This window comes from Lissotriton vulgaris, chromosome 5 (assembly GCF_964263255.1).
Source record: "Lissotriton vulgaris chromosome 5, aLisVul1.2, whole genome shotgun sequence".
Taxonomy (NCBI): domain Eukaryota; kingdom Metazoa; phylum Chordata; class Amphibia; order Caudata; family Salamandridae; genus Lissotriton; species Lissotriton vulgaris.
Genome location: NC_141693.1, coordinates 472,641,707 through 472,661,245, shown reverse-complemented (window position 1 = coordinate 472,661,245; position 19,539 = coordinate 472,641,707). Strand labels below are relative to the sequence as shown.

General features: G+C 42.7%; 1 protein-coding gene across 3 annotated transcripts in view; it reads right to left on the bottom strand.

Annotated features, from left to right (window-relative positions):
• Positions 1-19,539, bottom strand: part of CROCC (ciliary rootlet coiled-coil, rootletin) — a 463,946-nt gene that overhangs the window by 309,228 nt on the left and 135,179 nt on the right. For all 3 annotated transcript variants that reach the window (XM_086921919.1, XM_086921920.1, XM_086921921.1), the window contains 3 exons: positions 15,175-15,279; positions 3,322-3,567; positions 1,198-1,397 (listed from right to left, as the gene is read on the bottom strand). In XM_086921919.1, the coding sequence (XP_086778045.1) occupies positions 1,198-1,397; positions 3,322-3,567; positions 15,175-15,279 (551 nt within the window). The remainder of the gene's footprint in view (positions 1-1,197; positions 1,398-3,321; positions 3,568-15,174; positions 15,280-19,539) is intronic.

The window sequence follows — 19,539 nt, the reverse complement described above, 5'->3', positions numbered from 1 at the left end:
GTTTCACGCATCCACCGGACAACCACAGGCGGCAGATCCTTCTCCCACCTCGCCGCCAAGACATGGAACACCCTCCCCATCCACCTACGGCAGACCCAGGACCTGCTGACCTTCAGGAGACTCCTCAAGACCTGGCTGTTTGACCAGTAGCTGCTCCCTCCCAGCGCATTGAGACCCTCACGGGTGAGTAGCGCTCTACAAATGTATGACTGAAATGTCTGATTGATATAGTACAGATTAATTAGTGATGTTCAGAATCACAAGTGACATCAATATAAAATTATGCACAAAAAATAAGAGGTTATATTTCATGGTAATTCTACATAGGTCTAGGTTGCTTCTTAATAATTGCAAAGTACATTTGTACATAAAGAGAAATAAAAGGCAGCCACAAGTATTTGAAAATTATATCCAGTAAGGTGATCCCCAATTTTAGTGATTTTAACATCACGCTTCTAGACCCTCCATTTTACTTCATGGTGGGTCGTTTGGTAATTCAGCCAACATGAGTTTCGCCCCTATAAGGCTCGCAGGCCTGGGGCGTTTTCAAGGCTTTGCAAAGGATGATACTGTAAAGTAAACCGTACAGAGAGGATGGTGTAGGTTTGGGTACAAATATGCACTATATCTTTCAATGTACAGCTCGAAACCTGGAAACTTGTATGATGAGGGGTTTGAGTATTAGAGCAGGAGAGAGATCATCCTAAATGGGGTGTGGGCACTGCATTGGGAGGCATGATAACGATTCTGAACAACACTATATATGTCCTATACAGTTTACCTTTAAAGTGTCAGCACCTCCAACTAAAAGGAGATCTGCAGAACCCCTCACTCCCCACAGACCCAATATTGTTAATTTCACAATACAGACTCAGCAGTACTGTCTCTATGCATTATTTTCGGGGTCATTATTCATTTCAAGATTAATCTTATAGTGATTAACGTCATACTCTTGCTCTTTTCATCATTCTGACAAATACCTATGGTCATTTTTCCCTAGATTCCGAGTTTAAACTCTGAATTTCTTATTTTTTAAGTTCATTTATTTGGGAGAACCTCCCGTGTCACATCACTTCGTTGAAAAATACCGTTTCAAAGTAACCCCGTTTACCGTACACCCTAATGAATTACTATTTCAAAAATGTCATCACTACAGTACCAGGTCATACTACCTTACAGATCTAGGCCCAGTAGTACCTGCACAAGACGTCAACAGAGGACCGGAACCGGTTAACGTCCCTGATGGCATCGTCCTTAGCAAGCGATGAGCTGTCCGCCTCTTTTTTCAGTTGCAGGATCTTTTGCTCCAGGGATCGTCGTTCATGATCGTTCTCACTCAGCTGCTTCTTTAGAGAGGTCAAGAGACCCTGGCTAGCTTCATACCGCCCACGAATATCCTGTGACGAGACACCAGATAGATTATCTACCATACACCACCAGTGAATATCAAAACTCTCTGCAAATCATTCTCTGAAAAATAAAAACCCTACAGATGCTATTGTTATGTCCTGGATTCCATAGCACCTAAACACATTTCTCTGCTACTTGAGCAAATTTTAGATCATAAGTAAACTGATGGAGACTGTAAACACACAAAACTCATATCAGTGCTCACAGGGGCACAGCTCTCACACCAGCCTCAAACAGACCCGCACACCTCAATCCACACATCATATTAGGGCCTTAAGACCCAAAGATGTTGCACCAGACACATAGGACAAGACTTTCAATATAGGGAAACTGAACCATAAATCTCACATCCTATATTTGTGGGGCTTAACATTTCCGAGTGATATCACACCAGATGAATTAGACACATATCTGACAGCAGAGGCTTAGAGACCAGTGAATTAAGTAATAAACACCACATATTCACAGACCCGTAATCTCAAGGCAGCCCTTCAACTCCCACAGATCCTGCTCAGAAATGTAAAAGATGCACAAATTGTAAACTGGAACCTTACAGATTCAAATAGTTTAAATCGAACAATTTCAAACACACAGGTTTCATGCCAGACCTTCCTAGATAAAAAATATTTAATTACCCTTTTACCTTCTGCTCGCATGTCAGACTCTTACAGTCCACTGCTCAGAAATGACATGTTTCACAGAACATAAGTTATGAACCCTTCCATATATTTTGTACACTAGACCCCAGTATTGTGTATTATATGTGTTGACCCTGGCACTAGATAAGGGGTATGTGAAGTAACACAGAATGATGGGCTTGAGGAGGCCTGTGCTATATATATCCCGGATGCAGCGTGCAAGCCCATTCTACTCCTGGGCCTGACAAATACTTGTAACAAGTAAAAGGAGGCAGCAATACACCACCAAAAAGGAGGAGAGTGCCTCTTTCTCCATAATCACTGCTGTGACCATAATTGGCATCCACAGCAATGTGCCACAAGTAAGTGCTCCACTATTGGTGCTACAAAACTTGATGAAAACTTTACATCAAAAGAAATGTGTTTTATTTAAATGAATCAGTGGCCTTTAAACAATACAATTAAAAGCAATTCAGACACATTTTTACCTGCCTGATTACTGCCATTAATAATAATAGGGAATGTTTATAGCTCCAGAGATAACGTAGGAAACCCACACAAACCTGGGTGCTACAAACTAGACCATTAGAGATCCAAGATGTGCACACTGTATGCCAACAAACCAAACTTACTGGACAATTAAAGACCAAGGGCTCAAACACAAGACACTTGGAGACCCAGCACTTAAAAAGCAATCCCTAAAAGAGCCATTTATTTGAAACTTGCAGTGAGTTAGCTCAAGAGACTTCAATAGATGCAGGGAAAGAACACCAAGCTCTTTCAAACCAATGGCATCTATACAAGACTTTAAGTGACCAAAGGCCAAAACACTAAAAAGGGATACAACCAAGGACTCCCACAAACAGAACCAAGGCTTGCATAATGGACACAGAATGATCCAGGAGTCGTACATCAGACTCTTGCTGACTCAGACTTTACCCACCAGATTCTTCCAGGTTGAGGCCACTTGCATGGCAGACGTTTATGCACATATGGCCACAATTAGACCTTTATAATCAAAAGATTTGCCCAGCTTACTCACACAGGTATGCCTGGCTTTCATCATCTGTTACAAACTCTCAAACATATCCAACGCTTACAGCATCGGGACTCACACACTCAGTCCTTAAAACCCACAGTTATCACACCAGTTCCCTTTCTTGCTTTCACAGTCTATGCCTACTATTCACCCCGCTAATCCTGTGACTTTGTTCCTTTCACTTCCACGTTCCACCCCTTTCCACATATATTTTTCTTCCCTTCCCCTATTTACTTGCACTTGCAGCTGCCTCTTCTGCAGTGCTGACTGAACAGCAGCCACGGTTGAGTCAGTGAAAGCTGGAGAAAGACTGCGCCGAGGAGAGCGGCTGCGGTGAGGGGAACGTCTCCTGAGCGGAGAGGGTGTGCGCATGCTACAGGACAGTGCCCGCAGGCTGAGACCAGGGCTTTCGCCATCTTCCGTGTCTGTCCGTTCACTGGAGGTCAGCTGGATTCCACTGTCTGCATCACTGAGAACAGCCTGAAGGGAAAAACCCAAACAATAAAGACAATTTAAATGGAGATTCTGCCAGCTTACCAAAACATTAAAAGACAGAAGTAAAGAGTAATAAGGCAGACCCAGCCAACTAAGGAAGAGTTGAGTGATGGCTAGCCAGCCACAGCACTATGAGCCAAGTCCTGCTAACCAAGATTTTTCCAGCATTCCAATCTGGACCTTCCAGTTAGCACAGTCTAAGGATTTGCTAGAGCTATATATACAGTAGGAATCAAGTTTTCAATCCAATAACTGAGGCTGCAGCCAGTCCATCTGCCGATAGACTTCCCTGCTCTTGAATTCATGCTTTCCTAGGTTATCGATGCAGTGTTCATAAGCCATTTTTCTAAATTACAATTCTGAGTTTCTGGTATCTTGCTATATGCTAGAAGTCCTCCATTATTTTAAACTGGACTGGTTAGGGCATCCAAAATGCCTACTGCTTTTTCTTTTTCCTCTATTCTATTTTCTGCGTTTGTGTTTCCAGCTTCTAATATATTTTTCAACCAGTCTGTGTATTAAGCTTTTCTGTTCCTTCATTCATGCTTTCCATTTGCAGCAAACCAGGTTAATGATCCTCTTCAGTGGCTGCATGTGTTCCCTCACATCTCTACTTATCTTCTCTTGTTTAATTTTGTTAATCTGGTTGTCACAGGTAGTTTGGCTTATTCATTAATTATAGTTTTTGAGTAGTTTGATTACGCCAATTTATGCTTCAGACAAACACTTTTCTTCAGCCTCCTGGTTGCGCAGTAGACACATTGTGCTTGTCTGAGTAACTGGCATGGTATAATTATAATGTGTCCCTCTGTTAGCATATACAAACTTCCCCAGTCAGTCTCTGGTGGGAATAGGCTGAGTCATCTCCCTTTTACCGTCCAGAGAGTGAGGCGCACTAAAAGTTTCCTGTTCATTTTTTTTTTTTTAACAATTCTTTATTGAAAATCTTTACACAGTTCTAGCCCACCCACCCCACCCAGCACTAAAATAGACCCCGCCATACATACAATAATATGTAATCAATGAGATTATAGATACGGTAATACAAAAAAATAATAAGCAAGAAACGCAACGGAAGAGCACAGATAAAAAAAATTAAAAAAAGAAAGAAGCTTTTCTGATATAGCAGTTAACCAGTATTACACATTCGAACTGCCGATCCACTGTTTGACTGGATACCATATTTCCAGACCTTTTCTTTTCTTTTTTAGGCCCTTATGTTTATATATGGCTATTTCCAGGCTATAAGTAGCTAAAAATCGTGCCCTCCATTGCTGGAATGTAGGCGGATACGACTCCAACCATGCAGATGTTAAGCAAATCCTAAGTACTGCCATAGAGATAAACAGCAATCCCTGCATGTTGGCGGGTCTGGTGTTCCTATCTACCCCTAGTATTATTTCGGCTGTAGTGATCTCAATAGTGCTCTCAAAAATTCCTGATAAAAACATAGATATATCTTGTCTGATAGTACTTAAGGTTTGACATGTGGCCAGCATATGTACCAGATCTGCTTCGGGCTTCGCACATCGAGGACACAATGTGCTTTTACCGGTGCTCCATTTAGATATTCTGTCTGGTGTATAATAAAGTTGGAAGAACGTCTTGTAAAATTGGGCTTGTAGTTTGGTTGACATTAATAAACAATTTGAGATTTCTAGAGCTTTTTTCGTAAGGGTTTCTGTTATATCTAGTTTGTATTCCCATTGAAGAATATGTTTATCTAAGTCATCTGGAAGACTTACAATTAGGTCTTTATAGATTTCACGAATTTTAACCCTGTCCGTGCGCGCCACTGTTTCAATTGCTGGAATTTTATTCATGGCCACACTGCCACCCCCCTTTTTAACAATATAATCCCTAACTTGTAGATATTTATAGAAGTCACACGGTTCTAACCCAAATTTAGTTTTTAAGGATTCGAAAGAGCAGAAGCCTGTACAGTCATATAGCGAGCCGAATTGTGTGATACCCGATCTGGCCCATTGTGTCATACAGTGATCAGTAAAAATCTCTGGAAGGTTTATATTTCTATCTCGAGTGGTATAATAAGAGAACCTACCGAGTCCCAAGAGTTTTCGCACTTGGTTCCAGACGATATAAATACCCTTAAGTGTTTTAAAGCGCACTTTTTTGAAATGGCAATCATATGTTAGCCTCCACAAATGATCGCTTGTCTCTTTGCCAATGATTTGAGTTCCTGTGGGGTTGGGACTAACCTGTCTAGATTGGACTCTTGCCTGGGGGTTAAAAGAGCTCGACTATATTTAATAATGGTAGCCCAACAATAGATTTTAAAATTGGGAAGCGCCAGACCACCTCTTTCCCTTGGTAAGATAATACATCTTTGGGCTCTACGTGTTCTTCCATATCCCCAGATAAAGCGATTAAAGATATTATCTATATCTTTAAATATTGATGGGTCGAAATTTAAACAGATGGTGCGAAAAAAATACATGAATTTCGGAAAGAATATCATTTTAATAAGATTACATCTTCCTATTATTGTTAGATGCAGGTTATGCAGGCTAGTTAGGCTTTTTCAGTCTTTTTTAGAAGTGGGTTCAAGTTTAGGCTTACTAAATTGTTTAGATTGGAAGTGATATTGACACCGAGATACAATGCATTATCTACCACCCTATCATCCGAATAATTAATTTGACTATTAATTATAATCTGAGTTTTGGTTTGGTTCAATTTATACCCTGAAATAGTGCCAAATTTTTCCGCTTCTTTTTCCATTTGTTTAACTGCTTCCTTCGGATCGGCTGTGACTATTGCGATATCATCGGCAAAAGCCAAGGTGTTCGTTTCACTATTGCATGTCTTCTTGGGTTGTATAAGTTGGTTTGTTTCTAGTCTCGAAATCAATGGATCAATAAAAATTGCAAATAATAGTGGGGAGCAAGGGCAGCCCTGCCTTGTACCTCTTGTCACCTTAATGGTATCTGAAATGTCCCCATTAACCATTACCACTGCTACAGGAGTGGTGTACATCGCCTGAACAGCTTTGATAAACTCGTCACCGATCCCACTTTTTGACATGGCTGTCCATAGATACTGCCAGGAGACCCTATCAAATGCTTTTTCTGCATCTAGCAGTATCAGGGCCATAGGGTCTCCTGCTACTTCTGCCATGTCAAAAAGCGTGATCACCCTCTGGATATGGTCTGTGGTTGATCTCCCTGGGACAAATCTGTGTTGCCTAACAGATATCATTTTATGGATTAATGGTGACAGTCTACTGGCTAATAATTTAGAATATATTTTTGAATCGTTGTTGATTAGTGTGATTGGTCTATATGCCCCAAGTTCCGTAGGATCTTTATTTTTTTAGCAAAAACAATAATTTTCGCCCGGGCCCAAGATGCCGGAGGGCGTCCACCTTGAAATATATGAATCACTAAATTAGTTAGAATATCTTTCAGTGTGTTGCTAAATTTGGCGTAGAATTCGACGGGAATTCCATCCAAGCCTGTTGCTTTGCCCGACAGAATAATATTTATTGAGAGTAAAATTTCTATCCAATCTGGAGTATCCGAGAGAATATCTTGATCCGATTGAGATAAGCTGGGCCGTGTAACTAGTTCAAGATATTTATCGATATTATCCTGGCAATTACCTATCTCCGTATAAAGATCCGAATAATACCGCTTAAAAGCTTCCCTGATTTCTTTGGGGTCATGAATTAGTCCATAGATTGGATCTCTAATTGCTTTAATCATATTGTCTGAGTTCTGCTGTCTAATACGGGTAGCTAATTGGTGGCCCACCCGCTCACTAAGCTCGTAGGTTTTTTCTCTATTCGCTGCAGCTTTACTGATTGTTTTGGTGGTATATATTTCAGATATTAAGTTCCTTCCAATAGCTACCTCTCTTACCGCCCTTTCTAAGTTGTCTCCACCTTGTACCGCTCTAGCTAGGTCTTCTTCCCTTTTTATTAGGTTTTCTTGTAAATGTATTAACTTTTGTTTTTCCTCTTTGTTGTTGATAATGGAGAATCTAAGAGTGTCACCCCTTATACCTGCTTTCAATGCGTCCCATACCACCTCCAAAGGGGCACTACCCACATTAAACTTTAAAAATTCTGGAATCCAATTCTCCATGTGGATACAGTATTTTTCGTTACGTAATAAAGCTCTTTCAAAAGTCCATATACTGCAATCATGTTCATTTTCTAATGTATCTACTCCTATATGTTTTATCTCCGTTGTACAGTACAGAGCAGCCGTATTCTAGGACATACTTTGATTAAAAAAAACTCAGAATTTGCGTCATCTATTCCGTAAAAGCAGTTTTAATTGCCAAATGTAAATAAAAATAATCTAAAACTGGAGCTCTACTGTGTGGAACGGCTTGGCACCATCAGCACTGGCCACCCCTGTAAGAAGTATGTGGGACTTTATTTAAATTTCAAAGTCAGAGCTCAAAGTCAGAGCCCATCACTATAAACCCTGTGCCAATGCTCTCTTACTCTGTCTGGTATGCATCTCTACAGTCCTATATTCTACCTTTTTTAACAAAGCCCCTATTTGGTAATGCCTAAAAGTCTCACATGTGTGCTGCCCACTCTCCTAAATGCTTCAGTCACCTGTCATGCTGCGAACACAGCTGCGTGTTCTGTGTTTTTTCACAATACCTCAGCATTGATAATTCAGTTCTTATATATGAGGGAGGCCCATGGCAAATAAGCAAGCTAGAGCTATCCAACCCAATCATGGTTAGAAAGGGCACAGTCAAGCTAAGATTCAAAAGCAACAGAGCCATGCAAAATTTGCAGAGCAACATTTTTGGCATGACTTATTTCTCATGTTGATAATTAAATTTTTCTAAAATGTATAATAACCTATTTGTTGCAGTAAATAGTTGAATTTGCTACAAAAACAAACCTATTTTACAATTTATGTAGAGTTATCACCTTAACTTAAAATATTCATAAACTAAAATATTTGAAAAAATGTACAAAGTTTGTTTTACAAATATTTTTGAAAGTGTTCATAACAAAAGTCTTTAGAAAAATGTTTATAGACATTTTTAAAGAAGGTGTCCAAATTCTTTAAAAAAAGTGTGGCAAACTCGTTTTTAAGTCTCGCCTTGGCATGCGCTGTCTCAGCGAGACATAAAGCAATCTGTATGTTGGGTGAACTCCGTGTAATTTGTCATACCGCTCACCATTCTTTTCACTGTGGCATTGCTGTTCTTATCTTGCTAGCTGTTGATCCAATAGTAACTTCTGTGTAGTCCGGAAGCAGCGGCGCCTAACAACAGTTTTCGTTCGCTCTCACTTGTTTTAATCGCACGGCGCCCGCTTCATGGTGTGCGTTGTCATATGTGACGAGTGCAGGTAGTATTGTTAAAGCCCATGCTCAGATGTCTTCGCACTATAACTAAACCTCCTGTGTCTCCGGCACCACTCACAGGCTTCGTGCTACAGCGCTTCCCGCATTCTTCCTTTTTTAGCTGCTGGCTGACTTTAAGTGTCGAAAGTTGATATTTGAAGGCATAGCAAGAAGAAGCTTTGACTAAAAGCGAAGCAAAATCAATGCAATTCCCCCTCAAACTGCCCAGTTTCAGGATGCGATTTAAAGAAGGGATGTAGGTCTACACTGCTTACCGTCTGCATGCTGGCCCAGCCATGCCCTCAGCGCTGGTAGAACAGAGTCACTAACTAGTTCAGTTGACTAACGGGGTTTAGCGGGACCGGCTTTTCAGTGAAGCTTTAGATAACTGGTTACCCATTGAGTACAAAATACACTTAGAGGAGTTCTTGTCCATCCTTCTACTTATTTCAAATATTTATCTTGCTACACGATGCATACGTTTTAGACATAGAGGTCATCAAATTCATTTTAAAAATGTCTTCTAAATGAATTGTGTACATTCAAGTTTTATTTGAGCCGCTCTAGTTTTCTCCATATACCATGACTTCTGTTAAATGTTTTCGATGTCTGTATACTTTACTATGTTTACGTTTCTTGTACTCTACATTTCACATAGGTTTCGCATTTGCACTAACTGATTTGCTCAGAATGTCGGGACACTTTTAGGTCTCGCCTTGGCAGCGCATGAGAGTTTATGCTATTGGCATTGTAAATGACAATGCCTTTTATTAATTTGTTAAAAAAAACAACACATTATTAAAAGGCATTTTGATCTACAATGCCAATAGCCCAAACTCCAGTATATGCGAGACCTATTGCATCGCAAATGCTTGTTTAATTTACGTTTAGAGAGGACACATTCTCTGTTATTAAAAGATATGCTGCGTAACTCTAAGGTACTTGGGCATTTCCTAAAATCTGACTAAAACAGACGGTTCAGAATACTACCATTGCAGTAATGGTCAAGAATTAAGTTATACACATCGAATTTCGTGGGCAAGGAATAATAAGATTTGCCAAAAATGCACGTACAGGGAATCCCAGGCACAAGCTATTCATGCGTAATCAGTTAAATTTGTACTGGAGCAAATCTGTAGCTGTCCGGTGCCTCTTCACAAAGCAAGCAACAAAATCTGTTTGTTTTGCCACACCAGAATCTCTTCTAGAGATGGGTTGCATTTTCCTTAAAAAAAATTGCAGTATTTCCTACAGGCCCAAGGGCAAGATGTACAACAGTATTTAGCTGTTGCAAACAGAAAATCGGTCCGTTTGGAACTGCTAAAAAGGGTTGTAGCATGTACAGATTCTATTTTGAGAGTCGATAACCTATTACCAAACTGCAAAATAGGGCTTGCGAGTCGCTATTAGGAAGAGGCTTGCCAAGGCCGTCCCTTCCAAGTAGCAAGTTGTAGGGGGATGTATGATTGTTTGCGACCACAAGTGAACAATCACAGTTACCACCAATTTCAAATTGGTGGTAAGTCATTTCCAAACAGGAAGGGGTCCCAAGTGCCACTGCCTGCAAAAAATGAAACGGAAAAAGAAAACACTTAATCTTTTTCTTTTAAACGCATCCGGTTTTTCTTTAACGAAAACAGGCTGCATTTGGAAAAGAAATAGCTTTATTTAAAAAGCAAAACACAGACATGGTGGGCTGCTGTCCTGAGCAGGTCACCCCCCCCCCCCCCAGTGATTGTAGCCCATTCCCAATGGGTCGCAAATTGCGGCTTGTCTCATGCATATTGATGAGGCAGGTGATTTGCGGCCGCACTGGAGATCGCTAAATGTGTCTGAGACACATTAGTACATTGCGTTTTGCAAGTCGCTAATTGCGAGTCGCAACAAATCATAATGGTCGTATACCTGCCCTAAGTCTCTGGCTGGACTCCAACAGACTTAAAAGGAACAAAGGAAATAAGCAAATGTTAAAGATGTACAAACAGAAAGTCACTGAGCGTTCTCATGTTGCAATAATAATTAGCCTTGTGGAAAAAGGGGTTGTGCACCGCCTGTTTGTGAAAAACTTTCACCGTGCTGACATGGGAATCACTCCCCTCCTGGAGTGTATGTCAAAATACTAACTTGTAGCACACCTATGAGCCCATAAGTGTATCTCCCATGGCACCAGTTTTCATTGCTGTTAATCCAGCTGTAGTTTTAATCCCAAAAAAAGTTCCAAACGACAATGTTCTCTTATTCAAATAAATTGTATTTCCAATTGGTTCAAAATATATCACATTATTGTTTCATAACATGTAGCAATAATCCTGTATGTGTTCCAATGCATTTCGGTGAGTAAATCACCTTCGTCAGGGAACGTCTACAAACAAATGAAAAAGTATACATTGTAACAATTTGTGATAGAACCGTGTTTAAATCTATCTATTCACTCACGTTTAACTTAAATGTGTAGCGCGTTCTAAAAGCGTTAATAAAAGCGTGTTTTAAGCGAGTTTAATCAACTGGTGAAAGATGGTCGATTTTAACGTCTTAGCGTGCACCCTTGTTGAATTATGGCGGTTAGTTAAACGGGCCGTTTAGCTTTATCAAATGCTCGCTCCTTAGCGGGAATGTGGAAGTCGCGTTACCGCTTACGCTTGGGTAATCTGATTCTAATCCATTCTCACCTTGCTACTAATGTGCAAAATCTCGCCGCTTCTGCCCGACTGTGCCTGCGTGCTCGCTCTCAGGTTCAGGGTGTCTGAACTAACGCTGCGATCATCGCGCATGCGCTGTGCATAACTTAAAGGGTGTGGTTCTGTTGAACATTTTTTTTTTACATTTTACGTATTATTGACAAACCAAAAACTTTAGTGAACGAAAATCAAAACAAGATTTCATATCTCATATATCTACTACAGGTAGAGGTCAATCAAGGCTACACAATCAAAATTTAACAATATATTCATGTGTCTGTTTTCAAGATGTATGCAGCATAATACCATGACAATGATTATTTACAAATAACACGAAAATTCTATACGATCATTAAGCCCATTTGGCTTAAGGCTGTTCATGTAATAAATCCAGTGGTTCTCCCTTTTTAACAAGTTTTTTTTGTTCAGCGCTCCTTCTTTCCTCGGTACAATTTCCAATATGCATGCTCTCAGTTGATTTATGTTATGGCGCTCTTCTGTGAAATGGATGGCTACTGTGGATTTGGTGGAGTGGGTTCTAATATTGCTCTTATGTTCATGCAATCTCACTTTCAGTTTTCTCTCAGTGTGTCCCACATACACTTTCCCACAAGGGCATTTTAAAAGATACACCACGTTGGTGGTGTCGCAACTGGCATTGACTCTAAGAGGTATCTTGTGTCCTTTCATGGGGTGATTTATCGTTATCCCCTTAATGATATTGTGGCAGTTAGCGCAGTTTAGACACGGTACCGTACCTCTATATATTTGGTGAGGTGTGGTTTGCTTGGGTTTCTTCAATAATTCTCCTAAGTTCTTGCCTCTTGAGTGAGCAAATAAAGGTTCTTGATCAAATATACCGTTGAAGTCCGTCTCCATTTTGACAATTTGCCAATTTCTGTATATGATTTTTTTGAACTGGGAGCTTACATTAGAGTATTTACTAACACACGTTATTCTTTGTGTTTTAGTGGTGGTTTTATAGGTAAGTAGTTCTTGTCTGGTTTTTGTGAGCGCTCTTTCCTGGGATTTCTGAATGATCTCCTCTGGATATCCTCTGGTGGAAAATCTATCTGCCATGTTTTGTAGCTGTTCTTGGCATACGTGGTCCTCAGACACCACTCTCCTGACCCTGAGAAATTGAGTGAAAGGGAGGTGTTGCTTCAACGTGGAAGGATGGTAACTGGTATAGTGTAATAGGTTGTTCTTATCTGTGGGTTTTCGGTATAAGTTCGTGGTGATGATGCCATTGTTTAATGTTATTTCCACATCCAAGTATTGGATAGTTGTATTATTGATGGTCCATGTAAATTTGATTCTCTCGTTTTTTTCATTCAATATTTGCAATTGTTGTTCCAGTGATTCCTGTGTACCTTTCCATATGATGAACATGTCATCTATGAATCTCATGTACGCTAACAGATGTGTCGCCCACTCTTGATCATTATAGATGTGTTCCTCCTCAAATGATCCCATGAAGAGATTCGCGTACGCCGGTGCGGCGCAATTTCCCATGGCTGTACCATTTAGTTGAATATACCAGTGTTTTTCATAGGTGAAGTAGCTGTTCAACAGGGTGAATTCCATTAGTTGCAATAGGAAAAGTTGTAGGTCATGCGGATAAGTACTCTGTAATAAGGCTTTTTCAATAGCCTCTAGGCCTTCTCTGTGAGGTATGGATGTATATAATGTTTTTACATCTACGGTGGCCATGATGCAGTCTGGTTCTATTTTAACTGCTTGTAACTTTACCAAAAAATCTGTGGTGTCTTTTATGTACGAGATATTTTTTATGACCAAAGGTTGCAGGTGCTTATCAATGAATTTGCCCACTGGTTCGTGTATGCTCAACTTGGTTGATACGATAGGTCGGCATGGGGGTTTCTTCAGGTCTTTATGTACCTTGGGTACTAGATATATGGTGGGACTCTTTGGGTTCTCTTGCGTAAGGTACTGTTTGGTTTTTTCATTGATGGTTCCTTGGTCTGTAGCTTGTTTCAACATAGCTTGTAATTTTTTGCGTATGTCCATCGTTGGGTCGTGATCGATTTCCATATATGTATTGATGTCACTTAGATGCGTCTGCATGGCTTCCTCATAGAACTTCTTGTTCATTACGACCATTGCTCCTCCCTTGTCTGCTTTTTGGCAAACTATCTGTTGGTTGTTGGCTATGCTTTCAATAGCTCCAAATTCTTTTTTAGACATGTTCGGATTTCTGACCCTCTTGTTGGTGTTGATTTTGCTAATTTCTTGTTTGCATAAGTTTTCAAAAAGGTCTATCATTTTATGTGATGTAGGTGGCATGTAATTACTGGAGGTTTTTAATCCTTTCAATTCATCTTCTTTAGGAGGTGGTTTTTCTGTTATTACATTCTCGAAGAAGTGTCTTAGTCTCATTTTGCGTGTGAGTTTAAAAAGACTCACTTCCAATTCAAGCTTGTTTGTGTGGGTGGTAGGTACGAACGATAACCCTCGTTGCAATGTGTTTATTTGTAAGTCGTTGAGGTTTTGATCTGAAATGTTCAACACTAAATTTTCTTGTCTGGTTAGTGCTGTTTCTTTCTCTCTTTCCTGGTCGTGGTATTCCTCGTTTGTGGTGGATTTATTTCTTTTGTTTTTGTTGCGTCCCCTCCTGGGTCTTCTGTTCCTGTTGGGCCTGCATCTAAAAAAGGCTCCGGGGTAGTTGGTTTATCTGTTGGTGTGGTTCCGGTTGGTGTTTTTCTTTGCTGTGGTCTATCACTGTCTGTGGATGACGTGTCTGTTTGAGATGTATATTGTTTAGTTTGTCTCCTTCTAGCATAAACTTCGGCCCATGTGTAGACTTCTTGTAATTTATAGTCGAGGGTGTCTCTTCTATATTTCCTTAATTTACGTTCGTTTACTTCCTGTATGTGGTTAGCTAACTGAGCATTGATGTCTTCTATGATTTTTTGTAACTCTTCTTCTGTGGCTCCCTTTTTCAATTCTTCGGTTACGGTCTCAATTTCTGTTTTTAATTCTTCCAGTATTTTTGCCAATTCTTCTATTATAAGTATTAATGTATACTTTTTCATTTGTTTGTAGACGTTCCCTGACGAAGGTGATTTACTCACCGAAATGCATTGGAACACATACAGGATTATTGCTACATGTTATGAAACAATAATGTGATATATTTTGAACCAATTGGAAATACAATTTATTTGAATAAGAGAACATAAGAGAACATTGTCGTTTGGAACTTTTTTTGGGATTAAAACTACAGCTGGATTAACAGCAATGAAAACTGGTGCCATGGGAGATACACTTATGGGCTCATAGGTGTGCTACAAGTTAGCAATAATAATTAGAACATACCGAAAGGAGAAATACAGATGCTATATGTTGTCATTGTTTCACTGCAAGGAACTATCGTTATAGCACATATTCCATCAGCAAACAAGGTGTATACTGTTATATATTATATATTTTCTCTGTAACTGAACAATAAACAAGTAAATAAAAATGACCTATATGAAGGAACAGATCAGAGATGGGTGAAATAATTGCTGCCATCCCCATTTTTTAACAAGATTATTTTATGCCAAACTTACCTGTGCAAGATCTCGTAGTGTCTGCTGCAGCAAGTCAGCCTCTGATCTCAGGGCCTCAATTTCTTCTGCCTCCATTGCGGCATGATGCTGAAGTCGACTTGCCTCCTGTAAGCATATAACAGAAATGGGTCTCAGGATTGTTCAGCTCACTAAAGGAAGGCAAGTACTTCACAAGCCAGCAGAATATGATGTCGACTTATTAAGGTCTCACATAACCACACAACCAGCACAGATTTCAGGACAGGTGGAAAAAGACTTGGTACATCCACATAGTGCTGCGAGGTATAATATTGATGGTGCCCAGACAATATGCACTACCAGGTGTTGGGGAGAGGTCAGTACACTAATGCCAGGTGGGTTCTGTCAAAAGGGGAGTGAGTTTGTGAGCTCACTTCCACAAGATAAACAGCTGAACAGCAGCCTTTTAGGCGAATCTGGGTGACTACTAGATACAGTGTTCCTATAACCACACAACCTTACCCAGTGTCTGGGTAGAAACCTATGGTGCTAACTGGTTTCCAACTATGTAACTTCTCAGTGCTACCTTGGGTGTCATATAAATCTGTAACTATTCATTTACAGGTCCTTGTGCCAGCTCCTCTCGCTGCATAAGGCTCAGTGCTGGCCTTTGTTTTGACCTTGCTCTTGTGTTGACCTATGTGTCACATTACTGTTGTTTTCTTGCCTGCTATACCATGGCTGTTTAATTTTATTCTGTGCCTTGTTATTTTTGCAACTTTTTAACCCATGCACTGTGAGCCGGCACCGCCTCGCCGCTTGCTTCCCTGCCGTTCGCCACTCCTGCCTCCGGACGCTTCTCCCTCCCCCAGGACCTACTTAATGGAGCTGCAGCGAGACCCCATTGAGCAGGTCCTTGTGCCAGGTCCCTTTGCTGTCCTAAAGCTCAGTGCTTGTCTTTGTTTTGCCCCCTGCTCTTGTGTTGACCTCCATGTCCCATTACTGTTATTTTCTTGCTTCCTATACTGAGCCTGTATAATTTTATTCTGTGCCTTGTTATTTTTTAAACTTTCTTACCCATGCACAGCAAGTCGGCCATCCTCGCTGCTTGCTTTCCTGCCGTTCGCCGCTCCCACCTCCTGCCAGCCAGCGCCCTTCCCATCTCCAGGACCTACTTAATGGAGGCAGCAGCACGAACCCATTGAGCAGGTCCTTGTGCCAGCTCCCCCGTCGCTGCCTTAAAGCGAAGTGCTCGTCTTCGTTTTGCCCCTTGTGTGGACCTCTGTGCCCCATTATTGTTGTTTTCTTGCCTCCTATACTGTGCCTGTTTAATTTTATTTTGTACAAAAACAAGGTGGTATGCCGTTCCTACTGTGTGTTGCAGGTGAAGGTATGTGTAGGGAGCACAGGGGCGCTCACTCAGGGCTGGAGAAGGATTTCCTCCTTTCGGAAAAAGACCTTCACACACCCAGCCAGCTAGATGTCTTGCTTCATCATTGGGTCTGCTCCTCATTGGATCGGCGCTGCAATACCCGATCGACACCCATGATGGGGCCTTCTTGGCGGAGATCTTTTTTCCTTTTGCCGTTGAGTGCAGTACGTGGGAGGGCCCTTAGTGAGTGTTGATGTATAACTGTGAAAAGTGTAAGGTCAAAACAGGAATTAGTGGTCCACTCAAAACAACTTTAATGAATGTAGTCACTATCCTGATTAAAAACAAAAATGTGCGCACATCTGCTCTAAGGTTACAGGGTTTTGCGCTTGGAAATTAGGCCAACATGTTTCTTGCCTTGAGTCAAGTACACGGCAATTTTTCAGGACAGGTAAACGATCTAGCTACACTTTTTGGTGGTGGTCTGAATTTGTAAAACAGTTAGTGACCACCCATACAGCACCCTAAAAAGTGGTACCTGTAGATCTACAACATAGCCCAAGTTGGGTCAGCAAATTGTACCAACATGTACCGGCAGGTGCAGACACTGTAAAGTGCAGTGTCGTCACGAACTCCGTTGTTCAGCGGTCGTCCTACGCCTCACAATGCCGGACCGGGTGGTATAATTTTATTTTGTGCATTGTTATTTTTGTAACTATCTTCCCCATGCTTAGTGAGCCGGCTCGCCCCACCCCAGGACCCACCTTATGGTGGCCGCAGCATTGTATCTTTGACACGAAAGGTGCTAGCACCTTCTGGCTTTCTCTGTTAATCCTAATTTTAAACTACCTATTTTACATGTCTATAAATAAATATGAACATACGCAGTTTTAGGTTTGTTATTTACTATTATGCTGTCTTCTAATTTCTGAACACGACCATCTCATAGAGTAAGCCGTGTGTAATACAGAATGATGCGAATGGCAGAAAAAGCACACGTTTATTTGGGGAGCCCACACTGCTTCTGTCTCTCTGTGAACTGACGAACTGTGAATAACAGACTAACCTGAACACCAAGAGTTGGTGGTTTTGGAAGCAGAATAAGAATACAAGATAGCAAAAAAAGACTGTAGCCACACAGGAAAGAGAGATGCAACAATGTGGTGTGGGTAACAGACGATAACCATTATAGTGAACATATTCCAACTCTGTGCATTATTACACACTAAATAGCTACCATTTGACTGCTAGTCTCCATTATTGGTGGCATAGCATTCTTAACAACTTAGTGTAGAATGCATGCATCGCTTAAAAGAGGACTTTACGGGGGCGTGTCCAAGATGGCGACGGAGTAGGACGCTTCTCTAGGTCCCTCCGGCGCCACGTTCTTTAAAAGCATTGTTTAGCGTCCTCTCTGGGGCACAGCTAGCCACCAGACTGCCTGGGAGAACCCCGTGGGGTGATCCGGACCCGAGCGGCGATCTTCTGGAGCCCCTAGCTGCACGGAAAGCGGAAATAGCGAAAGTGACTGCTGAGGGCCGCTGGGCGCGGTAACTTTGGCGGACGGAACGTGAGGACTCCAGGGGTGACCCCGCGGGTTCCGTGAGCATTGCCCGTGAGCATTGCCCGTGAGCGCCGGAGAGCCCGCAGCCCCCCCCGAAGCACAGTGCGGCAGGGCAGCAGCGGACCGGGAGGATCTTGGGCGCATGCCCGGCGGCGAGGAGTGAATCCCCGGCGACCTGCTTCACCCGAGGCCGGGGACTGGCGGCCTGGTGATCTCGGCCCCTATCTAGTGGAGCACCGGGGGTCTAGCTGTTCGGGTCCTGATGACGGGACAAGAGTGGAGCTGCTGACGAGTCCCCCCCGTGACCGGGACAGCCTGAGTGGCGCAGCTGTGGGGGTGAGGTGATCCCGGCGGCCTGATCCAGCCTAGGCCTGGCCGATGCGTGCCCGGCACCACGAGGAAATCTGATTCGGAGCCATGGAGTGAAGCGCTCACACTGTATTTGGCACCCCCCGCAGAGAGCGGCGTCGGATCTGGGACAGGCCACGACTAAGGAGCGGGTCAGGAGGTAGGCCTCACCGAGTCCTACTGGGGGACCGAGTTGGAGCCCTTGAACGGTGCTTGGCGGGACGGGGCTCACACTTGGGACTTCGGCTTTGGCACATAGACTTTGCCCGCGACCCCCGCGCCTCCCCCCCCCTCCCCGGGGCCCGGCACTGTTCTAGGACGGAGAGGCCACTGCGTGGCTAAGACTTTCCCCCATTTGGTCTCCGCTGGCCGCCTGCGATCGCGGGGGCCCTGAGTCTGGGCTCTCCGGCGTGGGAGCGGCTGGTTGGTCTGCCGGGTGCCCTCACCTGGAGGGCAGAGCGCGGAGCAGGAGAGACATTTGGAGCAGCTCGCCGGATATAGCAAAATGGCGGGCAGGCTCCGTAAGGAGAAGGATAAACCGGACAAAGATGGCCACCCAGGGGGGCTTCCTCATCGACGCCGCCTGGGCCTAGCAGCTCCCCCAAACAAAAGGACGGCGATGCCCCGGCCACCAAGGCCTTTATGCTGGAACTGTTTACAGCGATCAAAGAGGACATTTCGGAGCTTCGCACCCAACTCGCCTCAGATCTCCGCGAGGTTCGGAGAGATGTGGATAGCATTGGAGAGAGGGTGGCGACACTCGAAGAGCATGACCTAGGCATGGCGGGCGATGTCCATCAGTTGCAGCAGGATGTCATCAGGCTTACTGAGCAGAACCTGGATCTCCAATCGCACGCTGAGGACTTGGAGAACTGCTCCCGCCGGAATAACATCCGTATCCGGGTGGTGCTTAGCGGGGGTGAGGCCGGAGACCTGCGGGGCTATGTGGAGGCCCTGTTCCTCCAAATCCTGGATGAAGAAGACCTTCGAGAAGTCCACATGGATAGGGTCCACAGAGTGGGATTGCCGAGAGGGTCCGGATCTCCACCGCCGGACATCCTGGTGTGCGTCCATGATTTCCAGCTAAAGGAAAGAATACTGCGGAAAGCTAGAGGGATCACCT